The 19616-nt window shown below is 31.8% G+C and overlaps 2 protein-coding genes across 2 annotated transcripts; one reads left to right on the top strand and one right to left on the bottom strand.

Moving 5' to 3' along the window:
* Positions 1-956: 956 nt before the first annotated feature.
* LOC106758819 (probable serine/threonine-protein kinase PBL7) lies at positions 957-4418 on the bottom strand. The gene is made up of 5 exons (XM_014641807.2): positions 3990-4418; positions 2844-3010; positions 2540-2729; positions 1810-2198; positions 957-1550 (listed from the first exon to the last, which is right to left on the bottom strand). Exons 1-5 carry the CDS (start codon positions 4117-4119, stop codon positions 1161-1163), a joined length of 1266 nt encoding a protein of 421 aa, XP_014497293.1. The 5' UTR covers positions 4120-4418; the 3' UTR covers positions 957-1160.
* Positions 4419-15704: 11286 nt separating this feature from the next.
* Positions 15705-18101, top strand: LOC106758596 (glycerophosphodiester phosphodiesterase GDPD1, chloroplastic). Its single transcript, XM_014641524.2, has 7 exons — positions 15705-15946; positions 16023-16204; positions 16486-16545; positions 16649-16927; positions 17056-17151; positions 17242-17438; positions 17538-18101. Exons 1-7 carry the CDS (start codon positions 15850-15852, stop codon positions 17770-17772), a joined length of 1146 nt encoding a protein of 381 aa, XP_014497010.1. The 5' UTR covers positions 15705-15849; the 3' UTR covers positions 17773-18101.
* Positions 18102-19616: the final 1515 nt, after the last annotated feature.

Here is a 19616-nt window from a genome sequence, read left to right as displayed (position 1 = left end):
GATACTCTTCTTAACTGCGTCATCTCAATTTGACGGAAATGTCCTATTTGATTCAATTTTAAGAAAATAAGGACTTAATTGAGACACCGAAAAAGAAAGGGACCTATTTGAAATTTTGAACGAAAATAAGGACCTATTGAGACATTAAAAAAAACATATGATAATGTGATATATATATATATATATATATATATATATATATATATATATATATATATATAAAGAAAAACTTATTTATAAGAGATAAATGGCAAAATAATCAAAATATATGAACGAGTTTAAATTGTACTTAATGGTATGAAATTGTCACTCATTTGAGAAAAGATATATTTATAAATAGTTACACATTTAAATAATTTTTTAATCAAATAATAAAGGTAGAAATAGTACTAATCCATATATAGGAATTAATAGGTTGACACCCAAATTTCAACCCCTTCCTTACAACTATTTTTATTAATTTAATTATTTGTTCAACAATTTAATTTATGTTTGAATTAGATAATTTAATTGGTGTCAAAAATATTTATTTTTCTCTCGAACGCATACCACAAACTCGACACGTTCTTTGGGATCCTATGACAATAAAAATTAAGATAAATATTATAATAATAAACTAAAAGGAAAAAATTATTCGTACTAATTTTAAAATAATTAAAAATATTTATGAGTACTGAAAATTTTTAAACGGATGACAACATTACTAATATTATTTGTGATTAGAATATATATAGCATTTTGTGTATTTACGAAGTTACTAATTTTCAACCAAACAGAACCAAAATATTAAGTAATATATACCTGCTATATATACTTGAACTTTTTCATGTGATAAGATTGAATGAGCCATATGTCCATATGTATAAAGGTTTCTATAAAGACTACCAAACAGTTGACAGCAGTAATTTCTACTCTAGCTTAAATGTCTAGTACATGATACACACAAGGAAAATTCAGCAATCCAATCTATTTTTGCTATTTATTTTTGTTAAAACATAGAAATACTACTAATGTATCATATTTCTCAGAGTAGAAAAGCAAGAGCAACCATGTAATCTGAAACCTCATGTCAAAGCATGTGAAATTGAGCCTCAAGTTCACAAGTGCCAAAACAGCACTATTTAAGAAAAAAAGATGGCCAACTATGGCATCATGTTGAATCACAACCCTATGTGGGGTTCCTTAGGACTGTTTTGCTCACTTTGTCGTCTCTGCCTCCATGTCTCCCCCCAAAGCTTGGCTTCTGCAACAGCTCGCTCTCTCACTGATTCTTTTGGCAAAATGGCTCTTGTTTCATTTGGGGTCTCTCCACTCTCCATCTCAGTTCTGTTGTTGACTGTGTTCAACACTTTTGGGGAATATTGCTTGGATGACAAGAATTCCAGAGCTGCCACTATATCACCTGCATTAGGCCGTTGACGTGGCTCTTCACGAAGACACATGGCTGTCAATTCAATCACCATCGCTAGACATGATCCTGGGTACTTCCCTTTAAGCCCTGGATCTACCAATCTTGGGAAACTCCTTTTGTCTCTCAGCATTGGACGTGCCTACATATGTTAGGAAAAAACAACCTTCACTGTTTAAGTCTTATGTTCTCTCATAGTCAACCAAACCATTATGTTTTCTCAAATTGTGATTCCTTAAAGAGTGAAGATAGCATTCCAAGGAAATGCAAACAGAGCAAATCCAAAAAGCTAATTAATCTGATGAATATTATTCAACTTAGAGAAAAAGGAGAAAGTAACGTTTTGTGTCATTCATCATTGGCCAGAAATGGAACAAAATATAATCAATATAGGAATTTACCCAGTCTACCAGAAGCTTTTCAGGGCCACGCTTATCATCATATGCTTTGCGTCCAGTAATTAGTTCCAGTAACACAACCCCAAAACTGTATATGTCAGATCTCTTCGTTAATTTTCCACTAGTGGCATATTCAGGGGCACAGTAACCTTGTGTTCCCATGACCCTTGTGGCAACATATGATTGATCTCCGGTTGGACCAAATTTTGCGAGCCCGAAATCAGAAAGTTTTGGATGGAAATCTTCATCCAATAGTATATTGGATGCTTTAAGATCCCTGTATATAACTGAAGGCTTTGCTTCGTCGTGGAGATAATGTAGCCCTTTTGCTGATCCACAAGCTATAATCATTCTGGTATTCCAATCAAGTGGCTCTTCATCAGGAGAAACATCTGCAGATAACCATAAACAAATATTAAAGATACAAAGATCTAAATGTACTTTTGGTGAATAAAGTCGCACGTCAAGAACAGACAAGATACAGCAGTAGTTACGTTAAGCTATAAAGCATTAACATGTGATACTAAACATGGCCTTATTGAACTAATTAGTAGCAACCCTCTTCAGCTCAGTAAATCATGTACAATCCCCTCAGATAGTAATAAACTCTAAGGCTTTACATAATTTCCTCCAATTCATGGGCAGAAAAGATGGCAGGAAAAAGATACATGGAGTAACTAGTAACTGATTACAATTTGGCATTGAAGAAAAAGGTTGCTTTATAGTATTATACCATGAAGATGAGATTCTAGGGATCCCAAAGCCATGTACTCATACACAAGAAGACGTTGATCTCCTTCCGCACAGTACCCAATCATGCTAACAAGGTTGGGATGGCGTAGAAGGGAAAGCATGAGAACTTCCACCAGAAATTCTTTCTCCCCTTGAACACCTGTAGTATCAAGTCTTTTAACAGCTACAACCTGATCAAGTCCAGTAGCTTGTTTAAAGAACTATATTGCACAGCAATGTAGCATACTGATGGGTATTGTAAATGAAGAAACAGGCACACAGAAAATCGATCCATCATGTTATACCTGATTTTCCCGAATTATTCCCTTGTAAACAATGCCAAATCCACCTTGTCCAATAAAGGTTTCATCTCTAAAACTTTTTGTTGCTGTTGCAAGCTCTCGGAAGGTAAATATCCGGGCCTTATGAGAACTTTCGCCCTCCTCTACTGGGTTTTCCTCTGGTCCATTCCCTGTATAAAACCAAGTTATGATCACTAGAGTATACAAGTAAAGCAAAAGACAATAGAAAGAGATCTCGCTTTTAATACTATAACAACTTTTTTTACACAAGCATAATGCTCAATGTGAAACTTAGGCACTCCAAAGACACAAGTTCCTATTGAGTAATCTGGACTAATTATATATGTGCCTACATATCTAGGTGGTTTAATATTAACTTTTAAAAGTGAAAGTCTCTATATACTTTTTTCTAAAGAGATGCATTGAAGATATAAAATTGTCTTAAAAAATAACCACTCAAAATTAATTGCAGAGCTTTCCTTCAGTAGCTTATAAACAAGTGATAATCTTTGTAAAATTGTCATGTCAAAGAATTGCTAAACAAAATCAAACTAAGCCAAGAAAAACTCAGGACATCTATCTATATGTTCAATTACCACGAAAAACTATCTATAATCAGTCCACACGAAGCAAATCACTTCATCAAGTTTACGAGAGGCCTAAAAGAAAGCATATCACATGAAGCATATACTCTCAGACTAGTGACAATCACTTCACAAAATTTCGCCATAAAAAATATCTTCCAGAATTTAACATGCATGCTTTTGCTTTCCCAAGACTAGAGTGAAAAACAACGCAGTAGCAAGACAGAAAAAGGCATTTAGGCGGGGGAATGAAATTTGAACACCCCCTTTAGTTTTTAATTGATTTTGGGAATAAGGTACTAAGCTTTATGCAGTGTACATAATCAGAACTTCAATTTTCAAATAAGAAATACTCCAAGAAGACAACATTCATCCAAGACCTTTTTTCTTTCACCCTAAGATAATAATCAAATGAGATGAGAACTATAAGCAATAATCACTAGAAACATCACCTAAAAACCAATCTGTCCTCTGTGGTGACTTAAAACCCAAACCCATTAAAAAAAAATTGGCAAAAAATGTAAGAATTCGTTTTGAAAGATTGAATCTTTAGGAAAAAAGTAACCTGGAGAACTTTCAGAGACATCATTGGTGTTCTTTACAGATTTGAGATTCTTGTTTTCCTCATCCCGCCTCTTGACACTCTTCTCTTTACCCTTCTTCCTCGACCCGAAACAAGGGCAGCTACTACCCATCTCTCAGAGAATTCCAAGCCAAAATGCAAATTTTCTGCTTTTTAGTGTCCCCAGTCACATAAAACAGTAGGCACGGGCCCAGAGAAGAAAGAGAAAATCACACAAACAGAGGGGTTTTATTGAAATTCAGTTGAATTCCCAGAACATCACAAAAGAAGAATATTCTTGTTTGGAAAAGAACGACGGCGAAAAACGAATGCGTGCTCACACGGATCTCAACGGAATTTGCCCCACTCCTGCATCACACACACGTTGCAGTAACCATGCTAAGTGTGCTGTTGTGGTTTCTTGGTGAAAAAGGAAAAGAATTCAAAATATGAGAATGGTAGATTAATATAATTGGAAAAATAAAATTAACTGGTTGAATTGCCCATAGATTTTAATTAATTCCAGTAATGATAATAAATGTTTATTTGTTTCCTTAGAAGGAAATTGTGTGTAGGGTAAGAGAAGAGTTTGTTTGTACAATGACATGCATGTCTATTCAGTTTCTGACTTACGTGTACTTTCTCTCAAAACCTTTTCTCTCTGCTATATGCCACATTTGTCTCTCATGCTCTTGCACTTGGGTGCTCAATTTAAGGTTGCTCATGTTTTCCTTAGTCAGCTCAAGCTACACTAAAAATATGTAATTTTATCAATTCTCTAAAATTAATATGTTTTTCTATTTCAAACATTATTTACATAAAGTAGCAATAATAATAATAATAATAATGTTTAATTAAAAATTTTAATATTTTTTATGACAACAAAATTAATATTTTTATTAGGAAAAAAATATGTCCTCTTTGAACTAAAAGTGTTTAATTTTATAAACTTAGAATACCCAATTAACATGCTGTTAAATTTGTACATGGACAAAAACTACATATTGAAATACTCTGTGAATCAAAAGTTGATTTAACTTAATATCATTGAAATTTGTATAAAATAAATGTGTTGGGTTAATCTTACATTCATCAATCAATTATAAATATATATATTTATAATATATATATATATATATATATATTTGTAAAAAGATGCTGTTTATGAAACTATATTTATAAGAAAATATGAAATATAATAGATGAATATATTATAAATTATAAGTTAAATGATTGTGTTGAACGTGGAATATTTGACTAATTTATATGAAATATGGTGAGTTTTATATTTGAGGAGAAAAATATATTTAATATAATAAATTCTTTGATAGACAAAAAAAATATAATTTTCTGATAAACATAAAATATTATTTCCATTAGTTTAATTTAATTTAAAAAAGATAAATAAAATAAATATTTGTGGTATGATTTAGATCGGATTAAAAAAATCTTAATTATTATAAAATTATTAGATATTTTATAATGAAAAAGAAATATCAAATGAAAAGGTTTTTATAATAATTAACTTAAAGATAACATCAATAAAAATTTAGCATTGGATTGGTGCCCTTGAACACTTCTACATTGATGTTTTGAGAGTAACAAAGGCTTCAGGAAAAAGCTTTTTACCCAACCCTTTCTCTTTTCATTTTGTATCTTTCTGTCTTAGGATTCCAGTTCAGATATAGTTTTCTTTGCTTTAATTTCTTGCTGAGAGTAAAAGCTTAAAAAATAAATTCATTTCTGCATCATTCTACATATAAATAAGCTATATAAAATGTATATTTTGGAATTATGCAAATAGAAATAGGAATTTTGCAAGTAGTGGCTTTCACTATCTACACGACTCATTAGCTGTTTTATTGTTGAGATCTATGATTAAAAAATTATGTACATGTAATACGAATTTCTAGATTTTGGCTTTTATCATTTCAGATCTACTCAGTCTCAAAAGAAATTATGTCTCTCACAGAATTTGTTCTTTATGACACGTTAAAAAACTTCTTTTTAAATCAATTTTTGTTATAGAATTTTATTAAATATTATTTGAATGTCTTTTATAAAATCTATTATTCATTTATAATATTTTACAAATTCTAACTTTATGACACTGTTAAATTTCTATATAAGAAAACAACAACCAATTAAAATATTTTATGTAAATTTAAAAAGGAATTTGTTAAAAAAAAAAGAAGGAATACTCACATCACTAAAATTTTGATCAAACAAGGAGTAAAATTTTGGAAAAGAAAGGAGACATATCTTAAGTGAGAGATCAAACTTTAGTCTTTTTATTAAAGGTACATCCAAGAAAAATATACATAAAATTTATCATCAACGCAAGTCAACAAATAGATTATGAAAGTAATCCATAATGTGAAAGTAAAGAAAAAAATAGAATTGGAAGAGCTCATAAATTATAATTGCGGTTATAAAGTATACGGGAACATGCATTGGTTGTGTTTGGTGAGTCTTGATAATTTTGCCTTGTTTTTGGTTTGAACCATGATTGTAGGGAGAGGATGGCTAGATTGGACCACATAGAAACAAACTTCCCCTCCCAACGAACTACATAAATGATGGCGCGCCAATGAAGGTGAAAAATTTGACTATTCAAAATAATGGTCTCTTTTATTCATCAAAACACGTAGAAACAGACAACCCTATACGAGGAGCGATAACAAGTAACGACAATGGACAATGAAAACCAATGAAAAAGACACTATTGAGTAAAAAATTCTTAGGACGACTGATGATTATACGGTGGTCACCTGACCGAGATGATCAAAACCATATGGTCATTGGTTGAAACTAGAACTCTGATAGTGACAACGACAATGACGATAGACAGTGTTGCCACTAGTAGCAACAATTGTAGTGACAAGGGTAACAAAAATATTTTTCTCAAAAGAATTTAGACTCTAATATTATGTTGAATATAGTGAAAAATATTTATGAGATTAATCTCCCATGAATTGAATATACACGTAAATACCACGTCCTCATTGGTCGCCTCACTCCTTAGGTCTACAAGCCTCCTCTGGCCAAGTTTGATCAAATAGAGAGTAAAATTTTGGAAAAGAAAGGAGACATATCTTAAGTGAAAGATCAAACTTTTTTCTTTTTATCAAAGATAAAAATACATAGAAGAAAAATGTATATAAAATTTATCATCAACGCGGAGTCAACCAAATCAATTATGAAAGTAATTCATAATCTAAAAGTAAAAAAAAAAAATAGAATCAGAAAAAGCTCGCAATTAATTGATAAATAAAAATGAAATTAAATTAATAATTATATGGAATGAGTGAAAGAAATAGTCTTTTTATTTGTTTTTGAAAAACGTTGAAAAAAAGAGTAAGAATACTAGTGATACTTTTCAAAATTCATTTGATGTATTATTAGTGGAGGAGTTATATGTAAAATATGGTTTACAGTTAATTTTAAACATAAAATGAAGATTGGAATTATTCTAAAAAAATCATTAATGTATAATAGTACTGGTTAATAATATGACTGCGATGATATAAAATGATAAATGGTAATAAAGTACATAAAATCAAAATGACATTAAAAACACCATAGATGCGAAGAGAAAAAAGAAATAAGGATAGCAGAAGTTAATAGAAAAATTGTGAAATGAAAAATAGGGTGCAGTGTAAAATGATGAGGCTAGGAGGGCAGCTAAGTTAGCAGTGAAATCCTCTTATCTTATTGTCGTGTTTAAAAAACGCGATAAAAAAAGCTAATATAGTCCCACATCGAAAGAGCTATGAAAAGAAAGTACGTTTATAAATGACCAGCTGACATTCATGGTCACGACCTTACTTGAACAGGATCTGTTCTATAGGTTCGTACCTCTGTATCCTTAAGTTCTAAGGAGACAGGAACTGAAGTCTGGTGGATGAATTATTACCCTGTGATCAGAGCGTGATTAACGGCAGTGTGGGCTTCGTTTCTGGACGAGACCCATCACCAGCTGTAGAGGATCGTTCCCTGACTTTACAAGCTGGGGATGGTTGCAGGGTTGTCTGACAGACTCCTATTCAAATCTATTTTTTAATTCCTTTCAGTGAGCAGTTTTTTGGCTACAACGGAAGACATACTAAAATCATACATTTTTTTCTCCACCTTTTCATTACTTTTTTTTTTCAATTAATATTATGTGAAAAGACAAAATGTTAAAATGAAACTTTGACACCTCATAAATACATGAATGAAATTGGTGTTGTCTTTCTTTCAGTTTGTTTTCCTTTTAATTGAAAATGAGATTCAACTTCATTAACATATATTTCATAAGATTTCATAAGTTAATTTTACACATTTATATCATGTTTCACATTCATGCGTAAGATAATAATTGTGTTTAATTATTTGCTAGAAAGTATAAAACTAATTAAAGAAACATCCGTAACATATGGTATAGAAAAATAATTTACTCAACTATTTGTAGAAAAAAAAAATTAAAACTAACTAAGGAAAGTAACTAATGTTCTAAAAAACTATAACAATCATCCATGGTTAACTATCAAAAGTAATAGAAAAATTAATAAATAAATTATTAATCCTCTACGACCATATTTTATCTCTTAACAAATTATTGTATAGAATTTTTAATTCCATACACAACTTTTATTCTAAAAATAATTAATTGTAAAAATAGAAAAACATCAATTTTATTTATTAACCTTTAGTTCCATCCCTGTTCTTCTCATTTCTTCTAATAAGTTGTCTTTTATTTTAAATATTATATTATGTTTTTCTCAAATATCACACTTTCTTATAAATGTTATAAATGTTTATTGTTTTTTAATTAATATTTCATAAAATTATCTTGATAAAATATTTTCAAGATAATATTATTAAATAATATATAATAATAAATTTAGTAGTGGACTCATTAAGTCGATTAGAAAAAAAAGTTATTTTTAGAATGATAGATAAATTAAGTACAATTATTCATTATATTTATGGATGATATTTATGGATGATATATTTATCGATGACATTATCTGATAATTGTAAAAGAAAAATCATCTAAACACTAGAAAGTGGACTTTGCAAACCATCTAGTTATCCATTTAGCGGAAAAAAGATGTCCAAAAGAAAAACGTCTAAGGTTAGAAGCATCTATATTGTCAAGCCAAATCAAAGTAAAAATCAAGGTTACATCTAAAGTTACATAAGTTGTTAAACAACAAAAGAGATAAGCTGAAATAACATAGAAACATAGAAGAAGCCTACATACAGTATGCCTACAAATATACAATTACAAAGCAATAAGCATAAGAAGTGTCCAAGTAAAACTGACAAAACATTGAGTGCAAGAATCTATCAAGTAATCACGCATTGCAAATAAAATATTCGTAAAATAAAAGAATATATCTTCATCCTAAAAGAAAACAATTCATTCCTAAGAAGAGACATAATACAAAACGATAGTGCTACACAATAAATCAGTACTACAAGAAGAAAGGAAGTTTGCTAAGATAAGATCAAGATTGTTTAGCATCTTCACATGACTTGAGAATTAGTAAATAAGAATATGACCGAAATAGATGATTAACAAAGTATTACCTTTGTAAAACTCATATCGCTACATAAAAAGACTTTCCATGAAAGAAAAAACTTTAATAAATGCACTAATACATAAGTAGATGCACTACTAAACGATTTCACTACTAAATGCGTCATTGAGCTATATGAGAGTCTTGTTAAACACATTTGTGCTATACTTTGCTAAACAAAGCTAAACAAGATCTCACTATGATATATATAAAATGATGTTTTTGGTAAATGTGCTAAAAGATACAATCATTGTTCCAAAAATTGATGTTGAAAGATATCTCACTAAATGCGCTCTTAAATCAAACGAGTATTTATTAAACAAGGCACTATTATGAAAAGCCTTGCATAGGCTAAACGATATCATGTGCTAAACGAAGTTTTCATCCAATGATGAAACTCTCATGATCTACTAGGTATCTCTACTAGAATGCTTAAACAACCAAATGCTGCTTGAGCAAGGAAATTTTAAAATACTTATAGTTGTTCTAAACGCGCATTAAAAAACACAATGTCTCAAAATAGCAAAAGTGAAAGGAAAACAGACATATATGCTTGTATGAATATCTACTCTACTTTATGCAAATTACCTAAGTCAAGCATCCACCTTCTCTATCAAATACAAGTTAGAGACAAAGAAGACATTCATGGAATGACCTTCTTATCAAAAGTCGAGCCAAAGAATTCGTACAACCTACTTTTGATAAAGTACTAAAAAAGTAAGCCTACTTTGACAAGTAGACCTCAACCTATGACAACCACCTATGATAAAGGCAGGCTACAAAGAGCTAAAATTCAAAGACAAGCATCATCTAACGACTAAATTCTCAAAAAACGCTTATAAAGAGAAGATATCTGGTTAAGAAGGAAAAAAGGATGGACACATAAGGAATATAAAGAAAAATCATCCTCATTGAAAGATCAAGAATACTCTCAGAGTTGTTTAGAGTTAGAAAGTTACACTTGTAAGAAAAAAGAAAATTTCAAAAGTCTATTAGATTGAATTATATTGTAAGCAAATCCTCACTATGAGAGTAATCATCTAATGACTTGTAGGTGATTTGATTGATTGCATATTTTGAAGATAATTCAAACACTTAAGGCTTAACTTGGTTGGATTAAGCGGTACCTAGACGAGTTTGTCTAGTGGACATCAGGAGTGATGAACAATATTACACAACCAGAATTGAGTGAAAAGTCTAGTGGACAACAACAAAATTCTTTTATGTTCATAACTCTCTTCAATAATTTTTTCCTGTTAAATCATTTAGTACGATGTACATGAGCTTCATTTTTTGTTGTGTTTTGACGTTGGTTATATGCAGGAAGGTGAAAAGTATATTCCAAAGTATTGCTTTCAGCGCAAAATATGTTTTTAGAATTATTTTTAAGAACTGACTTCAGAAATCCATTTTTTGGACAATGACTTACCCTTTCGGGAATCGCCTTTCCACGTAACTATTTTTCTCTTCTGAAAAATATTTTCGGACAACTTAATAGTCAAAATATCAAATCTCCCTATAGATAAACTACTAATTCTAAAATTTAAAAACAAAATTTAATAATAATCATAAGGGAAAAAAATATAACAACCCTTCAATCAAAAATCAACATCAACATCATCAATTATTTTGTTATTAAAGTGGAAACAAATGAACGAACAGAGCAAGAACTACAAATTGCAATGTCGCGAGTTACTGTGTGTGGACGAGAGAGGTGAAGATGAGAGAGAAACAAATTGGATAAATGAGGAAGGTGGATTAGGGTTATGCGAGTGTTTCTGATTTTTTTTTTTTCAGTTGGGGCTATTATAGGGATGACAGAGAAAAGGTTACAGAGAGTGATAAAAGAGAAATGGTTGAGAGGAATGAGGGATGAGAGAAGGGTGACTAAGGGTTTGCAGGTTTCTTGTTTTTCTTTCTAGTTTTAAGAACGAAAATTATTCAAATATCTTTGACCTTAAAACTTAGAATCCATAATGTATAAGGGTATTTTTGTCTACTAAAACTCGGTATACTTTGCTAAAATGTATTAACTGTAAAAATATAGCTTACGTATGTTAACAAACCCCGTATGTGTGTGTGTGTTTGTATATATATATATATATATATATATATATATATATATATATATATATATATATATATATATATATATATATATATGTACGCCTATTTTTCAGTTGGTACATTTTAACAATGTGTACCGGATTATAGTAGACAAAAATACCCTCATATATTAAGATTCTAAGTTTTAAAGTCAAGGATATTTAAATAATTTTCATTCTCAAAACAAAANAAAAAAAAAACCCAAACCCTTACTCACCTCTCTCATTCCTCTCAATCCTTTCTCTTTCATCTCTCTCACTCCAACCGTTTCTCTATCATCCTATGGTAGATCCAATTGAAAAAAAAATTAGAAATACTCATCCTTAAACAATTTACCTTTGTAAAGAGTTGAGTCATTGGCATATTCGCTTTCAGGCAAAGGTTCATTCAAGATCTCTTCAATTTCATCATCTTCACTAACATCTCTAATTTCATCATCTGCAGATGTTGAATCGTCATTTCTTAAAAAATCTTCAGGCCAATTACTAATTCCTTCTGATGTCATTATGCTTGTGAAAATTAAATAAAATTAGATAAGACAAAAATTATAAAATGAAAACTCATTATAAAATCATTTTTTGTAAGAAATTGTTTAATAGCGAGTGTTTTTTATTTTTTTTTTCAGGCGAATTACCAATTCCTTCATATGTCATTATGCTTGTGAAAATTAGATAAGACAAAAGTTATAAAATGAAAACTCATTATAAAATCATTTTTTTGTAAGAAATTTCTTAACAGCAAGTTTTTCTAATTTTTTTTAATTGGGGCTATAGTAAAAATGACAGAGAAAAAGTTGGAGTGAGAGAAATGAAACAGAAAGAATTGATAGGAATGGGAGAGGTGAGTAAGGGTTTGGGGATTTCTTTTTTTTTTTTAGTTTTCAGAATGAAAATTATTTAAATATCCTTGACTTTAAAACTTAGAATCCATAATATATGATGATATTTTTGTCTACTATAATCCGGTACACATTGTTAAAATGTACCAACTGAAAAGAGGCATACGCACGTTAACAAACCCATAATATATATATATATATATATATATATATATATATATATATATATATATATATATATATATATATATATATATATAAGTATAGATTTATTAAATTTTATGCTTTAAAATTATAATTATTTCCATTTAAAATTCTTTATTATCTTTGTTATATAAATTAACATTTTCTAATTTTAACGTTTTTTAAATAACAAATGGAAAAGAATAATTATGAAAGACTATAGGTTTAATGTCTCGGTTTGTTCCTATTTTGGTCCAAAATGTCAAATAAGTCCCTTTTTTTTTATGCCATCTTAATTAGATCCTTATTTTTTAAAAATTGAAGTAATTAGAGCCTGCCGTCAAATTGAACAAAAGATCGTTTAAGTTTCGCTTACGTGATATGATCAATGTATACATTAATCATACATGGCATTAAAAAATTAAGAATCCGTATTATAAGGTTTGTGTGAGGGAAAAAAATCGCTCGTTCTTTCTTTCTTCGTTCTTTATTAGAGAGAAAGAGGATTGTTGTTGAGATGCATGGGAATTCGAGTTGGGACTTGGGGTGTATGATTTCCCATGGCTGAAAGATGGTGAGGTGTAAATTAGAGGAGTACTTTTTGGATTTTGAAGAGAATTTCTCATTGTTGCTGGAAGAAGAAGAAGCGTCCTGGAAAGGTAATTCTAATGTTGATTTGTTGAAGGCATATGGTTTGTTTTGAGAGTCCATAAGAGAAGTTAGAGCACATTGCATGGCAGCCATTTGAGAGTGATATGGTAGAGCATGAAGCGGAGGATGTGAATTGCATTGGGAGCTCTCTCTTTCAACACCCTCTCTGACTGTTCATCTCTATAACTGTTCATCTCAGATAAAGTTCAGAAGAAGTGTATACATTAAGAGAGTTAGATGTAAAATATTTAATATATTAATTAGTCCCAGTCCCTCACATTCTTCCTCATTTCTTCTTCTATTTTTCCATTGTAATTTAAATCATGGATATCTGGAAGTCATTGTCACTTTTCATTCATTGTCCAAATTAAATTACATGGACTATGTTATCAGTTAAATCTGGAGCTCATACTGTAGCTAAATGCATACCAAGATATAAAAACTCTTAGATCTTTTCCTCCTCTCTTGCTTTGTAATAAGAATTTAGTCTATTTTATTTTTATAATTGCAGAGGATGAGCTACTATCACATATAAATTCAGTTTTTTTAAGAAAATTTTGAACGAAAGAATGCGATTTTTTTTTTCTCACACAAATCTAATAATACGGATCTTCGATTCTTTTTCCCAATCTCATTTGCATTTTTAAATTAAAGGGAGATCCACTTAAAATTTTTAATTTTTTTTACTTTGTCTTCCCTGAAGTTCACCTTTGTACATTTAAAACTTTTAATATAAAACTCGATTTTAATGTCATGTGAGATTAATATATACACGGACTCTCTCATGTATACTTTAATTTTATAAAAATAAAAATCATTTAAAATTTATTAAACCAAAATTATATATTTAAAACTAAATAAGTCCAAACCCAATAACTTTTATAATAAAGGTTTATTTGAGTCCAATCCAAATTTATTCATATTATCTCTTGATCTTATTATCATATATGAAATATTAATCGATTTAATGTGTGTCTATTGATCCAGGTATATCTCCTATTCACACTTATACTATTTATACTTTTTTATTAACTTTATTTTGTACATGAATCTTTCTCTACTTTTCCTTTTTCTTGAAGCTCAATCCGCTTCTCCTCAATCAGACAGCAATTCAACTTATAGAGAATTCTAGTTTATCTAGAAGATTTTTACTTGTACCACGTAATTATACTAATAAATATTTTCGTAAAGATTAAAAACATAGAATGTGATATTTCCTAATGTTTCTATTTTATATCAAACTAATTAAAATACATTATTTTCAAAAAAAATTCCAATTTTTTTATCAAATTGTTTCCACCGTATTTTAACTTTTTGTTTGTTTTCCTAAAAGTACAAAGACAACATCAATTTTTATCATTAAATAAAATTAATAGTTTGGCAAAGGCAGCCATGAGTCATTCCTAAATCCTTTTTGTAGTCTTATCCAATTATAACCACCCACCTTTCTCTATCTATCTACATGCTGTTGTGTCACCACGTCATACCCGATCAATTATGTTTCTTCATTCATCCTCTATCTTATAAAATACCGTAGTCCGCAATGTTCGGACGATCCCACCACAGATTTTCTTCAAAAACCTTGTAGTTTGCCTTGTCACAGGTCAACGACTATAACATAATACCCCAGCTGTCACCCAGCCACTTCTCACCCGCCACCACCACAGCATTGTTTCCAATCACTACAAAATATATATAATTTTACGCAAGTGTTATTTTAGAAATTTATTTTTTTTAAACAAACAATATTTAATAATTTATTTTATTACATAAATAAAGAATTACTTTTTTTATTTAAAAAATAAATAAAATCATCCAATTAAAAGATGTATAGCTTTTCCTCTTAAAATGGTCATAGGGCTTCCATTTTTGGTGTCTAGAACAGTTTGTGCTGGAAATTGATCGAACCAATTCCTAGTTATCCGATATTGTTTCAAGATTTTTTTATGCTAGCTTCAAAGTCTGTTGGAATTGAAAGGTATTCATGGTCAATTGCTTTATTTTTGGAAGTTGTAGTAAGAGATAAAACAATTGTTGGTTGTTTTAGTGGTTTAAATGGTTGAAAAGGTGTTTGTTTTTAAATTTTGTATAAAAAAAAATTGTTCGGTTTCAAAATTTTCAGTTATTATTTTGAACTTATTTGGATGATATATATAAATATTTTATTTAAATATGGTATTATTATTAATATATTAGACGAAAATCTAGTCCAATAAATTAGTAAAAAATCTATAATGACATATTTTGTTGAAGATATAGATATAGAAAAAGAAAAAGTGTAGGTTGAAATTGAAAGGGTGGAAAATGACAAGGGAATATCCCAAGCATATAGATGGGAGGGGAATATTCGTGGGGAGATCCGTTGGAGGGTGAATTTGGCGTAGGTGGAAGCAATAAATAGCGGACCAAACCATGCCTTGTTCTTCACCACCACCACCATCACCCACAAACCATCCGGTGCCCTCCTCATCACCACCTCCCTTTCCCCTTCCTCCTTTCTCTCTTTCCTTCCACCCAAATGGCTCTCAAGGCCGTCCATGTCACCGACGTCCCTTCCCTTGACCACGTCCCCGAGAATGCCTCTCTCGCCCTCTGCTCCTCCCGCTTCCCCAACGGTTCTTTCCATCTCTTTCCTTCTCTTCTTCCTCTTCCCATCTTTTCTTCCTAACATTCTTTTAATCGTTAATGCAGGGGTCGAGATTGCTCGGAGTGGCTTCAAGATGCCCAAGTTCGTCGTCATCGGCCACAGGGGTAACGGCATGAACGTTCTGCAATCTTCGGATCGAAGAATGAGAGCCATAAAGGAAAATACCATTATGTCCTTCAACGCCGCCTCTACTTTTCCTCTCGATTTCATAGAATTTGACGTTCAGGTGACCTTTTCTTTTATTTTCCTCTTTCTGCTTTTGCACTCAATGCAATAATTTAATGTTCCACCGCGCGCACCGTTTTCGCTTCTTGTGTTTCGCAACAACTACTTTTCTTCTTTTCCTATTTTACCCCGATGGCTTTTCTGTAAATAATTTGCCTTTCTCGGCCCTTTTTTGACCGTCTGTTCGGTACTGATTGGCTGCTTGTTTGTTTTTGTTTGACGCGTTGCATTTTTTATAGAAAAAAAAAAGAAAACGAATTAAAAAATGCACGTTTTTTGTAGGTGACGAGAGATGATTGCCCCGTCATTTTCCACGACGATTTCATCTTCTCGGAGGAGAATGTGAGTTTTTTTGTTTTTGCTTAGCTTTGATGATTTCTTTCTTTTTCTTTTCAATGGGTCGAGTTTTTTGGGTTTGTTACGTTGAAATTAATGTGTTTTGCAGGGTGCTGTAACTGGAAGGAGGATCACAGAGCTGAGTCTCTCAGAGTTTCTTTCTTATGGGCCTCAGAGAGAGCATGGCAATGAGGGAAAGGTTTTGCTAAGGAAAAAAGATGGGAAGATAATGCCATGGGATGTTGAACAAGATGACTCACTTTGCACTCTCCAAGAGGCTTTTGTGAAGGTGGAACCCGCTATTGGTTTTAATATTGAGTTGAAGTTCGATGATCACATTGTCTATGAGCAAGATTATCTCGTCCATGTCCTTCAAACCATCTTAAAGGTACGCTAAGAGAGTCTATTTTAAGCCTAAAATGTGTTTATGGGGGACACTGAGTGTTTTGTTTTAGTTTTACATTTCAAAAGTGGTGACTTGGATCTCTCATTGTCTTTGGTATTTGTGGGGTGCAGGTTGTGTTTGAATACGCCAAGGATAGACCTATTATCTTCTCAACATTCCAGCCAGATGCAGCCTTGCTCATCCGGAAATTGCAAAGCAACTACCCTGTTAGTTCTTTAAGCCTTTTTAGTTCTGAGAAATTATTTTATTTCTTTAACTGGATCTGATGTTGTGGTTAATTTGTTGGGAACAACCAGGTCTTTTTCTTGACAAATGGAGGATGTGAAATCTATGAAGATGTGAGAAGAAACTCACTGGAGGAGGCCATGAAGCTCTCTGTTGAGAATGGATTGGAAGGAATTGTCTCAGAAATTAAAGGGATTTTTAGAGATCCTTCTACAGTAACCAAGATAAAGGAGTCCAAGCTCTGCCTCCTTTCTTACGGCAAATTAAAGTATGCTTGTTTTTAGTACTCTCTTTCCTTTGTTAATTGCTTGAGAAAAGAATGTGTTTGGTGTAACATTTTGGCTCATGATTATATTTGACATTGCAGCAATGTTCCTGAGGCAGTTTACATGCAACATCTAATGGGAATTGATGGAGTAATTGTGGATCTGGTTAAAGAAATAACCGAAGCAGTTGCAGATATGATAAAGCCAAAAAAGGGTGGTGATGGGGAGGGTTTTACGGAGGGGAGTGTGACGGTGCAGGGGAACTCAAATCCACAATTTTCACAGCAGGATTTATCTTTCCTTTTGAAGCTTATCCCACAATTGATACAAATTTGAAAACTAACAACAGAAAGATGCGGCTTTTATTTGACTTGGCCTATTACATATATGCTCAATAGTTCAGGATTTATCCCTTCACAAATGTTATACACGGCCTTTCACAAAACAGTGAGACCCTCTGGAGGGGTTCCATAAAAGCTCAACCCTTGTACATATGTTTCTTCTTTTCTCTTGGGGCATAATGGAAAGATATTCTGTATGAATTAAGTAGTTTGAAGGTCCTCGTGCAGCAAATAGTGACAGACATATCTTTATTGTACCAATGTTACACCGTTGTTGTATTATTGTCTACCATTTCAATGAGAAAATACCAAAGTTTGTCATTTCTTCCTCCCCGGCAAGAAGTTTTGCTGTGCTTTTTAAATTTTAGTTTCTTTCTCGTGTTCTTATTATGGACAATGTTGTGATTGAGGTTTCATCAAATCCACTCATTACACTAACTTGGATTTGATTGAATTGGTGTTATTTGTGGGTTAAAATCAAATCAAGCAATTCCATATCCACAATAAATTTTATTTTACTATCTTGGTTATTTTTTAAATTATTTCCTTTTCATCTTGAATGTGTAACTTTTGAATATGTTTCGACTAAATATTTAAACAAAAATTGATAAAAAAACTAAATTGATGCGGAAGTGAGGAAACGTAATTAAGATATGTTTTGAGTGACAATTTAAATAATGTGTTTCCATATATACTAATCTAGTTTGTTGCCTTCAATTAACTCTTTAACTTTCTTATAATATGTTGTTATTCTCCTCAAAATTCTGAGGAGAAATGTACTCTTGATATTCAAGTTAGTCTTATCGAATGGTTATAATTAAGTCTCAAATGCCAAATGTAATCACCTATGTCTTTATCTTTGGATAAGTGTAAGCCTAACATTGTTTAAGTATGTTTTTACTTTGTTAATCTAAAGTCTTTATACCTAACGACGATGAGTGTTGTAAGTGACCGTTCGTTTAATTTGGTTGTAATGCGTTTCTAAAGGTGATTAATCGTGTGGTCTACCGGTATACGTATATCGGTCGGTTCATACAGTACACAGACTCCCAAGTTCGAGACGAACATGTTTGGCAAGGGACTTTACTAACTGTTTGGTGAGCGTGCATGGTTTGGGTGGGGTGTTGCCTTGATTTTGAAATTGTTACCATTGGCGTTTGGTTCTATTTCATGCGTTGATAGGAATGTGCAAGGGACTTTACTAACTGTTTGGTGAGCGTGCATGGTTTGGGTGGGGTGTTGCCTTGATTTTGAAATTGTTACCATTGGCGTTTGGTTCTATTTCATGCGTTGATAGGAATGTGCAAGGTCAGCTGTTCTTAACCGTTGGATGTGATTTTTCGTTTCTCATGCTGGATGGAAGTTATGGAGTCTTTGAATCAGACCGTTGGATTTCTTTACATCCAACAGTTAGGACGATCTTTGGGTCCTCCATTTGCTGCCTATAAATAGGAAAGACCCATTGTATAATTTTCACGTATTTTCATCCAACGTTTGAAAGTGTTATTTGTCTTTTTTTTAATTCATGTAATAAATGGCTACCATGAACCTCTCTTCGTCTGAGGAGTCTTCGGGAAGGGGCGGGTGGGGCAATGATGGGGTCTCATTCTCGGTGGGCTCGGAGTCTTCTTCCTCCTTCATGGAGTCAACCGAGCGGGATGGTGGTTGTGATGGTAATGAATCCATTGTAGAAGAAAATAAAGAGGTTATGTTCAACGGTCAGTGGACCTTTGTCTATGGAGGGGTGATTATGGAGGGTGCTAAGGAGGAGAACAAGCAGGTGGGAGCTTTGCCCATTGTCGCGGGCTACGACTGAGCGTCTCATGATGTGAGTGAGTT

The sequence above is a fragment of the Vigna radiata genome, chromosome 4 (assembly GCF_000741045.1).
Source record: "Vigna radiata var. radiata cultivar VC1973A chromosome 4, Vradiata_ver6, whole genome shotgun sequence".
NCBI lineage: Eukaryota > Viridiplantae > Streptophyta > Magnoliopsida > Fabales > Fabaceae > Vigna > Vigna radiata.
This window is presented reverse-complemented; position numbering and strand designations above follow the sequence as displayed.